The sequence below is a fragment of the Homarus americanus genome, unplaced genomic scaffold, assembly GCF_018991925.1.
Source record: "Homarus americanus isolate GMGI-L3 unplaced genomic scaffold, GMGI_Hamer_2.0 scaffold41366, whole genome shotgun sequence".
NCBI classification, from domain to species: Eukaryota; Metazoa; Arthropoda; class Malacostraca; order Decapoda; family Nephropidae; genus Homarus; species Homarus americanus.
This window is the reverse complement of record NW_024723541.1, coordinates 3,962,147-3,974,354: the sequence shown is the minus strand read 5'-3', so window position 1 is coordinate 3,974,354 and position 12,208 is coordinate 3,962,147. Positions and strand designations below refer to the sequence as shown.

At 35.3% G+C, this 12,208-nt stretch overlaps 1 protein-coding gene across 1 annotated transcript in view; it reads left to right on the top strand.

Annotated features, from left to right (window-relative positions):
- The first annotated feature begins 1,481 nt into the window (after nt 1-1,481).
- Nucleotides 1,482-12,208, top strand: part of LOC121863583 (obg-like ATPase 1) — a 31,406-nt gene continuing 20,679 nt past the window's right edge. The window contains 7 exon segments of the mRNA XM_042362301.1: nt 1,482-1,571; nt 4,999-5,187; nt 6,978-7,038; nt 8,642-8,769; nt 9,870-9,961; nt 10,085-10,246; nt 10,855-10,952. Of these exon segments, the coding sequence (XP_042218235.1) occupies nt 5,007-5,187; nt 6,978-7,038; nt 8,642-8,769; nt 9,870-9,961; nt 10,085-10,246; nt 10,855-10,952 (722 nt within the window). The 5' untranslated portion in view covers nt 1,482-1,571; nt 4,999-5,006.

Genomic DNA, 12,208 nt, shown 5'->3' with positions numbered 1-12,208 from the left:
GGGTGGTGGCCAAGGAGGAGAGGCCAGTGTGGGTGGTGGTCAGGGTGAGGTGAGAGGTAAATGAGGGAGAAGAGGTCAGGGTGAGGGAGGAGAGGCCAGGGTGAGGGAGGAGAGGCCAGTGTGGGTGGTGGTCAGGGTGAGGTGAGAGGTAAATGAGGGAGAAGAGGTCAGGGTGAGGGAGGAGAGGCCAGGGTGAGGGAGGAGAGGCCAGTGTGGGTGGTAGTCAAGGTGAGGGAGGAGAGGCCAGTGTGGGTGGTGGCCAGGATGAGGGAGAGATGGCCCTGTGCAGCTGTCCATCACCTCACCTATAACTTTGCAAAGCTTCCACTCGCAGCTTAAGACAATCAGCTGTTCATCACATAAGTTTCAACATTTTATGGCCAATTAACAGCTCCCACAGCTGTCACAAACGTCCCCTGGCAATTTCATCACTTCCTCGCGGCCACAGCTGTCTGGATGTCCTTCTGAAGACAGTTACATTACGTGGATCACCTGAAGATGAACCACCCAAACGCTAACATAACCTAACCTAACCTACCTCCCTTGTGTTTGTAAAGTGCTTCTACAGATCCTGATAAAACAAAGAAATAGGGAATCATCTTACTCCTTGTTCAGCCTTGCCTGGAGAATTTACCTAAACAAATTCTCTTAACTCAGAAATTCTTCCTTCTCGCGTTTACAGATTAAATTATAGTTATTTTTTCAGGTTGAGTCGTTAATTATTATCATTTATTAAGGAAAAATTTTAAAGTATCGGTGGCTGTGTAGGTCCCTATAAATAGTTACAATGGTAATTTTCATCTAGTGAAAGAATTACGATTTCTCGGTCTCTCATAAAACGATATGCATTGTGTATGTGCCTTTATATCCTTGTTGCTGGGCCCTCACACACACACGCCAGCCTCCTAGTATTACCCTCCAGCCTGTTACTTTAAAACTAAATAAGAAAACTAAATATATGTATGTGGGTGTGGGGCCCGGCATCCACCTCCCTCCCTCCCTCCCACTGTCACACCCTCGGCAGTCAACTGAACCCTTGTGATTGAGAAACATTGAAATAATTTTTCTAAGTTATAATAATCGTTAACGAGTATTTTTAATGAAACGGAGACACTCTTATTAAGAAATGATAAGACAGAATCCAAGTCATTTGTAGTGTGCATTATGTAGGAGTAACATAGACTAAAAAAAAAAAAATCTGACGTGATCAAGAATAACAATCATCTGAAAGCTTGTGATGGAAAAATTTTAACATCAGATACAACTTAAGATTTTTCATTCCCACGTTTAGCTTGAAATAAAGTTAAAGTATAAGAAAAATCCCAGTTTACAACATTGGTTTTATAGACCTGGTCCCTCAGTATATAAAATATTAAGAACTTTCTCCTGACTCCAAATGAATATCATACATTAAAATTCCTATAAAAAGTTTCTTCATAATTATGTGAATAATTTCTATAATGATTTAGGTTTGAGAAAGATACATAACAAAATATTTATCCGTCATCTGTCTCTCCCACGTTGGGTTTGTTATGGTGCCGGGGCCCCGTCCTTCCAGTTGTAGAAAATAGGTAAAATAAACTGTTTATCACCAAGATATATCAAATATTACCTTAATTCTCACTATTTAGTTATAATATCTTTATAATGACACATCTTTCAATCCACAGTGAGATGGGATATAGGATTATTAGAGAGATTCCCAACAGACGTGGAAGGTTTGGTCATATTAAACCAAATAACTTAACCATCTTTACCTTGTGTCTTAAAAGATTTATAATGAAACTAATAAACTACAAAGTTAACTGTGAAAATTAGGACTTACTTGGGTGTGGTTATTGATATTAAAAACCTTAAATGACTGTCTCTTATTTGGGGTTTTAAATTACATGTAAATATTAATATCTTGCTTTTAAAAATGTCTTCTTTACTTTGGGGTTTTAAATATATGTAAATATTATTATCTTGTATTTAAACATGTCGGCTGTGTCTTATTTGGGGGTTTTAATGTATATAAATATTATTCTCTTGCCTTTTAAATATGTTACTGGGTATAATATAAAGTATAATTTAGTATAGGTATTAAAAACTGAGTCCTTGCTTCACATATGGATGAATTATTTTATTTTAGAAAGTAATTAAGGAATTTCTCCATGTAGAGTGTATATTGTATATGGGGAGCCACTAATTACCCAAAAGGGGTCTGACTAATTACCCAAAAGTACCCAAAAGTATAGCAAATAAGGGTAAAATCTTAACTAATATCTGTTATACATACACAAAACATGTTTAATAATATTTTTAGTGTAATTTTGTAAAAATAATTTGTAACGTGAAATAATAAACAGCGAAAAACTTTCAGTATTGGCGAACGCTAAATACCAAAGAGTTCGTGAACAAGGGAGATAACTCAGATCCATCGTGATGCACTTCGCTAACCTAACCTAACCTAACCTAACCTAATCTAACCTAACCTAACCTAACCTAACCTAATCTAACCTAACCTAACCTAAGGAAAAGTAAATCCTACGGCTATGTTACATACCCCAAAGTAACAGAAACATCGGTAATTATATCTCCATTTTGGATAGGTGACTCTTTGGAATTTAACGTTTTTCGCTGTTTATTATTTCATTATTTTGACTACATTTCAATGAAAACATTATTAATCAGGATTTATTGATGTAAAACAGATATTCGTTAAGATTTTACCCTGATTTAATATACTTTTGGGTACATTTGGGTAATTCGTTGTACCGCTGTATATGTGAATGGAAGAGAAAAATATATGTCCATTGTATTTTACATTCATTATAAGTCTTTTAAATCATTATTAAAAACATATACTGTACTTTTACACTTCAGTGGACGTTATATGACAGTAATTCATGACATATTTGTATTTTAAATGCTGACATTGTTTGATTTTATTAGGAATTTATCACATGTACAATAAAATGCAGTATGGGTATGAACGATAGTTACAAATACGGAGTGTTTACCGGTCGTATATATTGTTAGTGAACTCCGAGGATAACACAATAATCGGAAGTCTTTATTTCTCCTAGGGTACGGTATTACTCCATCTACGGATATTGGATTTGTAAGAATGGAATGTGGGGTCATAGTTCCAAGTAAATAGATAAAATAAAAAATAATATGAAGCTAATAATCTTCCCTGTGTTAGGGTACATAGGTATTTTATAATCTTTTTCTTCCGATTGAAATTTATGCGGCAAGACCTTTCGTACATTTATCATTCTTAGCTAATAGTGTGAGTGATGCCATTACATAACACAATGTCATGTAAAATATAAAGGTACATTATATATACATGATTTAACAGTGATAAAATAGTTGCAAAGAGACTAAAATGACAAAAAATATACGAAGAATTAATTTAACTGGTAATAGTCTACGAGAGAGGTCTGGGGCACTCGGATACAAATATATTAAGCAAAATTTACTTCTTATATGAAGGATAATCCAAATCAGGCGGAGGAATTACTCTTTTCTTAGTTTTTCCGTAAATTAAGATGCCACCTGACATCACCGTCTTTGCAACTGTTTACGTGAGCGGGAACTGTTCACAGAAATTCAAGTCTCTATTTTGCACTCACTAAGAAACCGGAACTTTAGGAAATGTTTGTATGGGTGATGATAAATGAATTTTTATGTTAAGGATGTCCCCCAAAAGGATAAAAATTTGCAGTTTTATAAATATTAATTTGGCAATGCATGCAAAAGCTTCCCAGCATCGTTTCCATACACACAAACACTCCCAGAAAATGTTATGTTATATTTTTTACCTGAAATAATATGAATGTACGTATCCTAGGATCAAAGAATATTATTTTAAGTTCGGTTTGATCTGGTAATTTGATGTGGTAAGGTCTCCGGGAAGTGTTCCGTCACTTAGCAGTCAGTTGGTCACTGGGAAGCATTTGTCAACAGTTGAAGTGCAGATATGTCACCATTACATTTTTCATTAGGTAGCTGGTTAATATAGACCAATGTCCTAGACTATTGCAGGTACCATGTTCATATAAAAATTATTATACCTGTATTTAAATTTAAGAAAACTTTCATAGCTAAATTGTGTAATTTATTATGATTTTTCAATCGATTTTTTCCTCGCGATTTTACTATATCTTTGGGAACAATCATCACCTGTCACCAAATACCTGAGGTCCACCTGCTTTGTACAGTACTCATGTGAAGCAGAGGCTATGACAGTATCAGTTTTAATGAACCTTAAACTCTCAATTCTTTCACTTCCACCCCTGAACCTAATTTGTCATTCTCTTTCTTATTTACCCCATATATTGTTCTCAAGTGTATCAGTTCTTTTCCATCTAATTTTTTTTTCTTATAGTGCATAGATTCCTTGCTTCACTCCCATGTATTCTTGTGCGTCTTTTGTGTAAGAAGTAATTTAATGTAAAGATCCTCGTAAATTTATGTAAATAAAGTTTGTTTCTGATGTTAAATAATACAAGAGTATTTAAAGTACAGTAGTTAATGGTCGGGATCAGATATATTGTAATAAGTGTTTTAATTTGTTTTGTATTTTGTTTGAATTCCCTCTTGTATAGTACAGAACTGTATTTTCATGATGTTTCTTTTGAATTTTACCCATACAATACCTGGTATATTTTCAGACATGCTTTATTTGATTTATATTTCAATAGTTTTATATATTGTACAAGTGGACATTAGTATGTTTAGTTCCATAATGCTCCGTTTTTCACAAAGATGGTTGCAGTCAGAGATTGGTCTGTAGGACACATCATTTTTTCTTTGTTCTTATAAGATGTGGTTTTTAGATAACAATAATGTATTATCATCATCATATTACCTGTGATAAGGATGTTTCCAAAATATTATCAGTTATAGAATTGAATAATTTTGAAATGTGTATATACAGTATACTGTATTAGAATACCGGTATATTTTCCATTACGGGAAATCAATATTGATTGTTGCGCTTCCTTACAGTACTGGAAATGCCTCCCAAAAAGGTTGCTGCTCCTGAACCCAGGCCTCTGATTGGTCGAGTGGGGACTAATTTGAAGGTCGGCATTGTGGGTCTTCCAAATGTTGGCAAGTCGACCTTCTTCAATGTCTTGACCAAGTCATCGGCACATGCTGAGAACTTCCCCTTCTGTACCATTGATCCAAATGAAAATAAGTATCCAATACACTTTTTAGCTTACCTAACCTCACCTGCAAAAAGTACAAGGAGTTTCTATGGATCAGATTTAGTATATAGTATTGTAGGTGTCACTGTTTTGAATGTGCGGAAAATGGCCGTAAAATGTCAATGGTGACGATGATGACGAGATGGATTTTTTTCTTTAAATTTGTGGTGTAATAACAAGCTCTGTCAGTATTTACAGTGAATTGTGTACAGGATACAAAAAAGACTATACTGTACATGGTAAAAACAGCCAGTTTTTGTATGTTCAATTGTATAAAATTACTTCTGTCCATCCATCCATCTGTCTGTCTGTCTAGATCTTAAATAACATTCAGTACTGTATTTATATATCTAGTGGTTGTTACTTGTTACTGAAGACAACAAAAATATCTTTACACAGTATTGTTCATTTTAACATGCATATAAGTGATGGATAAAGATAAACAATAATAGTTTGTCCACTGCTTCATACAACACATCATTAGCATTGTATACAAGAAAATTACTTGAATGAGACAATTGACTCGCCTCACTACAACTTACCATAATACAGCAACATATGTATCAGCGGTTTGTCTTAAAAATACACCTGTACGATATATTATAATTATGATTGGATATGGGAAATGAAGCTTGGTTGTGCATGAGGTAGCAGTTTGTTAGTAAAGTACAATTATGACTGTACATTAAGATTAAAAATGATAGATAATTTACTTGTACCATAAATGTATTCATGATTTGTTAATGACTTAAACATGCATATTTTTTTTATTCATTTCAGTATCGACCATACAAAATAACCATCTCTTGAATAACATGACTATAGATCTTTTACTTACTTTAGATACTGATGCATTAATTTAAAGACATTTTATAAATCTGTTTTTGTGTGTGTGTCTGGGGGTGCTTTGTGTGTGTGTGTGTATATGTGCACGGGGGGATTATAAGATAACCCAAATAGACAAGTAACATAAAGGTGTAGTTTATCATTGTTCACATACAAAAGACCATCCTCCCTAATTAAGTTTAAGTAGGCCTCTTCCTGGCCCTCTGTGCGACTCCGACCAGTCTTACCTTAACCTGTAATCACCACGACAGTAGGCTGCAATTTGATGGCTGTGTATGTGTGATTTTAGTGTAAGCCAGACCCTATTATAAAGTCATCACACTCAGGCTTGTCAAGGTATAAAGGTAGTTTTGTGGTATCTACGGTTAGTTTGGTTGAGGTAGTGTCAGTGTCCACATGTGTGTCTGTAGAAGTGTGTGTGTGGGGGTGTTCAGAGAAGATATTTGTATTGCTATAAAGGTGCCACATTCCTTTTGCTTGGCTTGACTTTAAATCATTCCTCAGACTGACTCATAAGGTGATGTGTATTATGATATGGAGGTCTCAGCTATAGTGTTTGAAACTACTGTACATGTAAAGGGAAGGGAAATATTTAAGGTTTGATTTTAGCTTTTCGTCATTGTTGAGTATTTTAAGTAACGTGATATTTGTATTGGCTGCTGTATTTAAAAGCAAACTAGGATGATACTTATGAATGTTTATATATTTTATGAAACATTAATTAGTATCCCATAAAACCTTTGATGACCAGAACAGATACTAAAATGAATAGAGTTGAGCGAGGGAAATATTTAGGGAGGAAAATTTTTTGAATATATAAACGGTAACCCAATATTTATGTAGTTTGTATATTAACCATTGTGTCGTATAGTGAGATGTGGTACTGTACGAGGCATTTAATCAAACCATTGACCAACCATTTTCCTGCACGTAGGGTTCCCGTGCCGGATGCAAGATTTGACTATTTGTGCGACTTCCACAAACCTGTCAGGTAAGGAAGTCCCTGATTTTTTTCCTTGTTTGGGGAATCACATGAAGATTAGCCATCCCCCCCCCCCAGCTTATTTCACCTGATAATTAACCACCCTATTACTACTTGGGGGGAGGGGGGGGTTAGCTCAGATTAATGCTAGGATGGTTAATCTCAAGGTGAATTAAACGGGGATAATCTTCAGATGAACTTTTTTTTATCCACATCTATTTGTTTATTATTGTTGTTGTAATTCATTCATGAGTGTTGGAAAGCATTTTAATGATTGTGAAGGTGATTAGTAGATTGGATGGCTGTCGCTATGTTTTGAAACTTTGGCGAGATGCTGTGTTGGATTGTTACTTCTGATAATATTCTCCCCTTGGGGATTTCTCCTTCACTGGTCACACTGATAAGCTGTTCTGTTAAGTAGCCACATTTTTTTTTACCTTCTTGTTTTTCTCCTCCTTGTTTTTCTCCTCCACCTCTTCCTTCTTCTCCTTCTCCTCCTCTTCTCCTTCTTCTTGAGACCAGTAAATATATTCTTTTTATGGTTTCAGTTTACTTGTATCATTTTTTTCATTCTCATTTTTCTTAACAGTAATCCATCTATTCTTGAGAGCTGTGAGATTTTGTTCATCAGAGTAACAACAACATGGATAGGATGTACTTATGGGTCTGTCATGCTAAACTAGAGAGAAAAGCGAGGAAAAGAGAATGAATTAGAGAGATAAAGAGTGAATGAGAAAGAGAGAACAACAGAAAAAAGTGATAGGAATAAAAGAAAGAGGGGTGGAAGACAGAGAAATAGAGGAACCAGAAAATAAGAAAGAGAGAGGGAAAGGAAAATGTAAATAGACACAAAATGAGAAAATTACCCAAGAAAGAGAACTTGAGAATGAAAGACAATAAAAAAAAGAGTGGAAAGGGGAAAGAAAAAATGAGAGAGAGGGGGAGAAAAAGAAAGGGAAAAGAGAAGATGTGACCTTTAAATAAATTGCAATAACCTGAGCATAGCGTATAATAATTATCAGGTATTGCCACCCAAAAAAAATATAGTGTTGGCATCTGTATTTGCTCTCACAGAAACATGACATCAGTGTATAGTCTATCAACATGACCAAAACATTAGTAAATTACATTAAACACATAAAACTTATCTTATTTTGTTTATTTTGATGTGAGGGTGACAAGAATTTCATCACAGCACATGAGATTGAAACAGATGATAGAAAACCAAGTGTCGTTGATCCACTTTTAATGATGCCTGAATATTTATACACGAATTCGCTGAGGATTATAGATGGTTATATGATGGGCATAGTCATTAAAATCTCTCTACTTCCTTCTTATATGTGTTTGTAAATGATTATAGCCTCATACAAAGACAAATACACATACAATACAGATTTGCCAACCATACGTTTATGGTGAGAATGAAAAGAAATATATTATGTGTTTAGTGCAAGTTCATCAGCCTCACATTAATTGACAGGTAGGTTAAGTATGATGATTGTTGAAGGTAATTGTGTATTTAACTTTATACTTTTCCTTTTTATGCTTATGAATATCATCACACTCGTCTAATTAATGTTTTATTTTTCCATTCGTTCACATTTTGTAGCAAAGTGCCAGCATTTCTGAATGTGACTGACATTGCTGGTCTGGTGAAGGGTGCAGCTGAGGGACAAGGCCTGGGAAATGCCTTCCTCTCACACATCAAGGCCTGTGACGCTCTCTTCCATCTCACCCGTAAGTTACCCAAGCCCATAACTTCACGTAACCTCTTGGTCTGTAGTGTTGTCGCTTAATCTAACCCGTATGACACTCGTGTTTTATTACTCGCTTTCTTTATATATGTAAGGGATTTTTATTAATATTTTTCCAACAGATTTTTGTCTTTACATTGTAGCTACAGTATGTTGTTGTCCTTGTACAGTATTCCTTTCCTGGCTTGATAATACTTTTAGGTTAATACTCTAGTTCTTCCATTTATTGTGCTTCTTTGTGTTTGCATGGAAGTATATTGATTTTCATTTGTCTGTTTGTCTGTGCTTCTGTCCCACCCGAGATTAGGAGTTGGACTAGATTCCAAAAGAGCTCTTGCCTTAGGTGTGACTATCTTGATTTTTGTTCTCTGCAAGGAGTTTTTTTTAAAGTGCAGTTCTCTGACACATCCTTGTTTAACTAATATCGTGCCGTGTGCTAAGCTTGTGACACATTTTCAGTGAACATCTATAGCCATTGTAAAAGTGGCTTGTAGGATATAGATAAATATTTGTAATGTTAATCCATTAATTGTAAGTGCCCAGCCACCAAAAATGACTCGCTTTGTGATTGAATTCACCATGTGGTAGTGACCTCTTTAATGTAAAGTAAACTATGTTGTAGCATAAAACACAAATTTTGATGAAGTTAGAATGGTAAGTCATATGGCTTCAGGTCTATGTTCTGGCTCAGTGAAGAAATAGAAGAGGAAGCATAATAATAATAATAATAATAATAATAATAATAATAATAATAATAATAATAACTGAGAGTTCCCATAGGGAATGTGTGAGCTTGAGTGTGTTTGTCCCATTTGTCAGTCATGCTAGCCTTTGTACTCCCAACTTCAGAGTTCATTAGTAATATTCCCGGGATATACCCACAATTTGGGAATTGCCAATCTCAGGTGCTTCCACTACATCACCAGGTGTTACACACACACACTCACACATACATGCGTGGTTTTGAGCTTATCATTATATTACATTTTTCCTTTAAATTTATTAAGATCTAAGTGTTTGATAAATACTATAGCTGAAGTCTGCTTGGTGAAGTACTATAATTGTTTTATAATTTTGCTTCAGGGGCGTTTGACGACGATGATGTCACCCACGTAGAAGGGGATGTCAACCCCGTCCGAGATCTAGAAATTATCCTCGATGAACTACGATTAAAGGTTTGTCTTACTGTTAGGTTCAATTTATATGAAGCCACAGTAATTTATATATGGGAATACTGTATACTGTACCCTATATATACTGTATACCTTATCTCTACAGTCAAAAAATTCTCTTTACAGGACATCGAGTATATTGAGACAGTGTATGATAAGCTGTTTAAGCTGGCAGAGCGAGGTGGAGACAAGAAACTGAAGCCTGAGTATGACTGTGTGTGTAAGGTCAGAAATCTCTTGAAAGACGAGAAGAAGCACGTGCGGTTTGCCGAATGGGATACCAGAGAGGTGAGTGAGTCCTTATGTCGTCTTATTGTCATGTTGTGGAGTTGTAGAGCAGTAACAGGGATGTAAGCAGCATTAGTTAAGCTAGTCATTTAAACTAGTGATATAAACATTGTATATCTTGGCTTGATTGTAGTCTTGCTTCGTATCCATCCTGAGTAATCCCAGTCTTCAGTTGGTATTAATTGTATTCGCATAACACATATTGGTATTTTTTTTATCGTAACTAATTCTGTCATACACATTCCCTGCCTCAAGATGAGTGTGAAAGAGGTTGTTATCATGGTATTTCATTCTAAGAACCATTTAATGAGTGACTTCAGAATAGTGACGGTCCCTGAAATTTGTCCAAGTAAAATAGATGCTGTTCTCTTTCCTGTACATAGAACAGTTAAAATTATAAAAGGGGTGTAAAATTTATATGATTTAAAACAGAGGAAGAACTTCAAAATGATTCAGTTCAATGCATCTTTATCCTCAAATATTTCATCAGAATCTTAACGGGTAAATTTTTTTTATTTTTTTTATCTGATTACTGTTGATGATTCCTATTAGTACATTGATGGAAATAAAGATGAGGTTGGTAATCAATTGTGTGTATTTATTTCCAGATTGAGGTGTTGAATAAGCACCTTCTTATCACCAGTAAACCTATGATCTATCTGGTCAACTTGTCTGAGAAGGACTTTATTAGGAAGAAGAACAAGTGGTGAGTACTGTACCCAGATCACTCTACTGTATTACTGATTACAGATATTTTTCCTCACTATATCTTTAGGAAGCAAATGTAGTGGTGAAAAGATAACACTCCTGCTTTGTAATGATGACGGATTCACAATAATTTGACTTTTGCTTCAAGCTACGTGAGTCTTGAGTTGCAGGGTGTAATGTTGTACCTGATCTACACACACACAGAAGGTGGTGGTGATGGTGGTGCATGAATTATCTTCCTCATATATTTTAGTTCTTTAACCCTTTCTTGGTTTAAGGTATAGAGTGGGTGGGGTTGGCAGTTTGTACTGTACACAAGAATTTCAATGGGGAGAATTCACATAGGAGGCTTTTTTAATTAGATTTCCAACTGTTCCTAGAGATTTTCTTCTTTGATAGCTCCACTTTAGCTCAGGAGGATTTGGTTTCTTCCTTTACTTCTCTTTTGTTTAAATCCTTTTTTATTCCCGTTCCATCTTTAACTCGTGCAGAGGAAGGGAAACAGGTAATCACGGGTAACCCACACAGGCGTGGAAAATAGATGTAAAATGGTGACGATGATGATAATCCTTCGGAGGTTCTTGTAAAAGTTTCTTTTCATTGTTCCTTTAGTGAAAACTTCAGACTACTATGATGAGGGTGTTGAACTTCATGGGATTCAACTAGTTGGTTTATACAGTCTTTCAGCTATTTCACTTGATATATATGGTATTGGCTTAAAATTTTCTCAGGGACAGTTTCTCAATAATTTATATATGAGAGTGGTTTTATACCCATGCTACAAGGAGGACCTGAGTGTTGTCAGATATGGATATCCTCAATGTTTAATATAACACTGGAGACCTGTGGCACATGGGAGTTTGTAAAATCAGAATTATTTACATATGGACTTTCCCATCCCTTAGTAATATACTGTAGTTGGGTTAACTCCCTGATGTGGTGCTTGTCCCCTTAGTACTGTTCTGTATTCACAACACTTGTAGTCATCAAAGAGTTTCTGGGTTAAAAGTTCCCACATATGAGAACATCAATAACATGTCAATAATGTGGTCTTAGTGTGTTGTGTGTTAGTGGCATGCAAGGCTACTTCAGGGCCAACTACTGTAAGTGTTTATACTTTCTCTTCTTTATGTGATATGTCTTATTATTACTCAGTGGGAAATAGACTCAATATACACAGTGGGAGGAGAGAGGGTTTCTAAACTACCTAGTTCTGGCCTAGCATCATTCCTTCACTTTTAACCAGTCACCTCA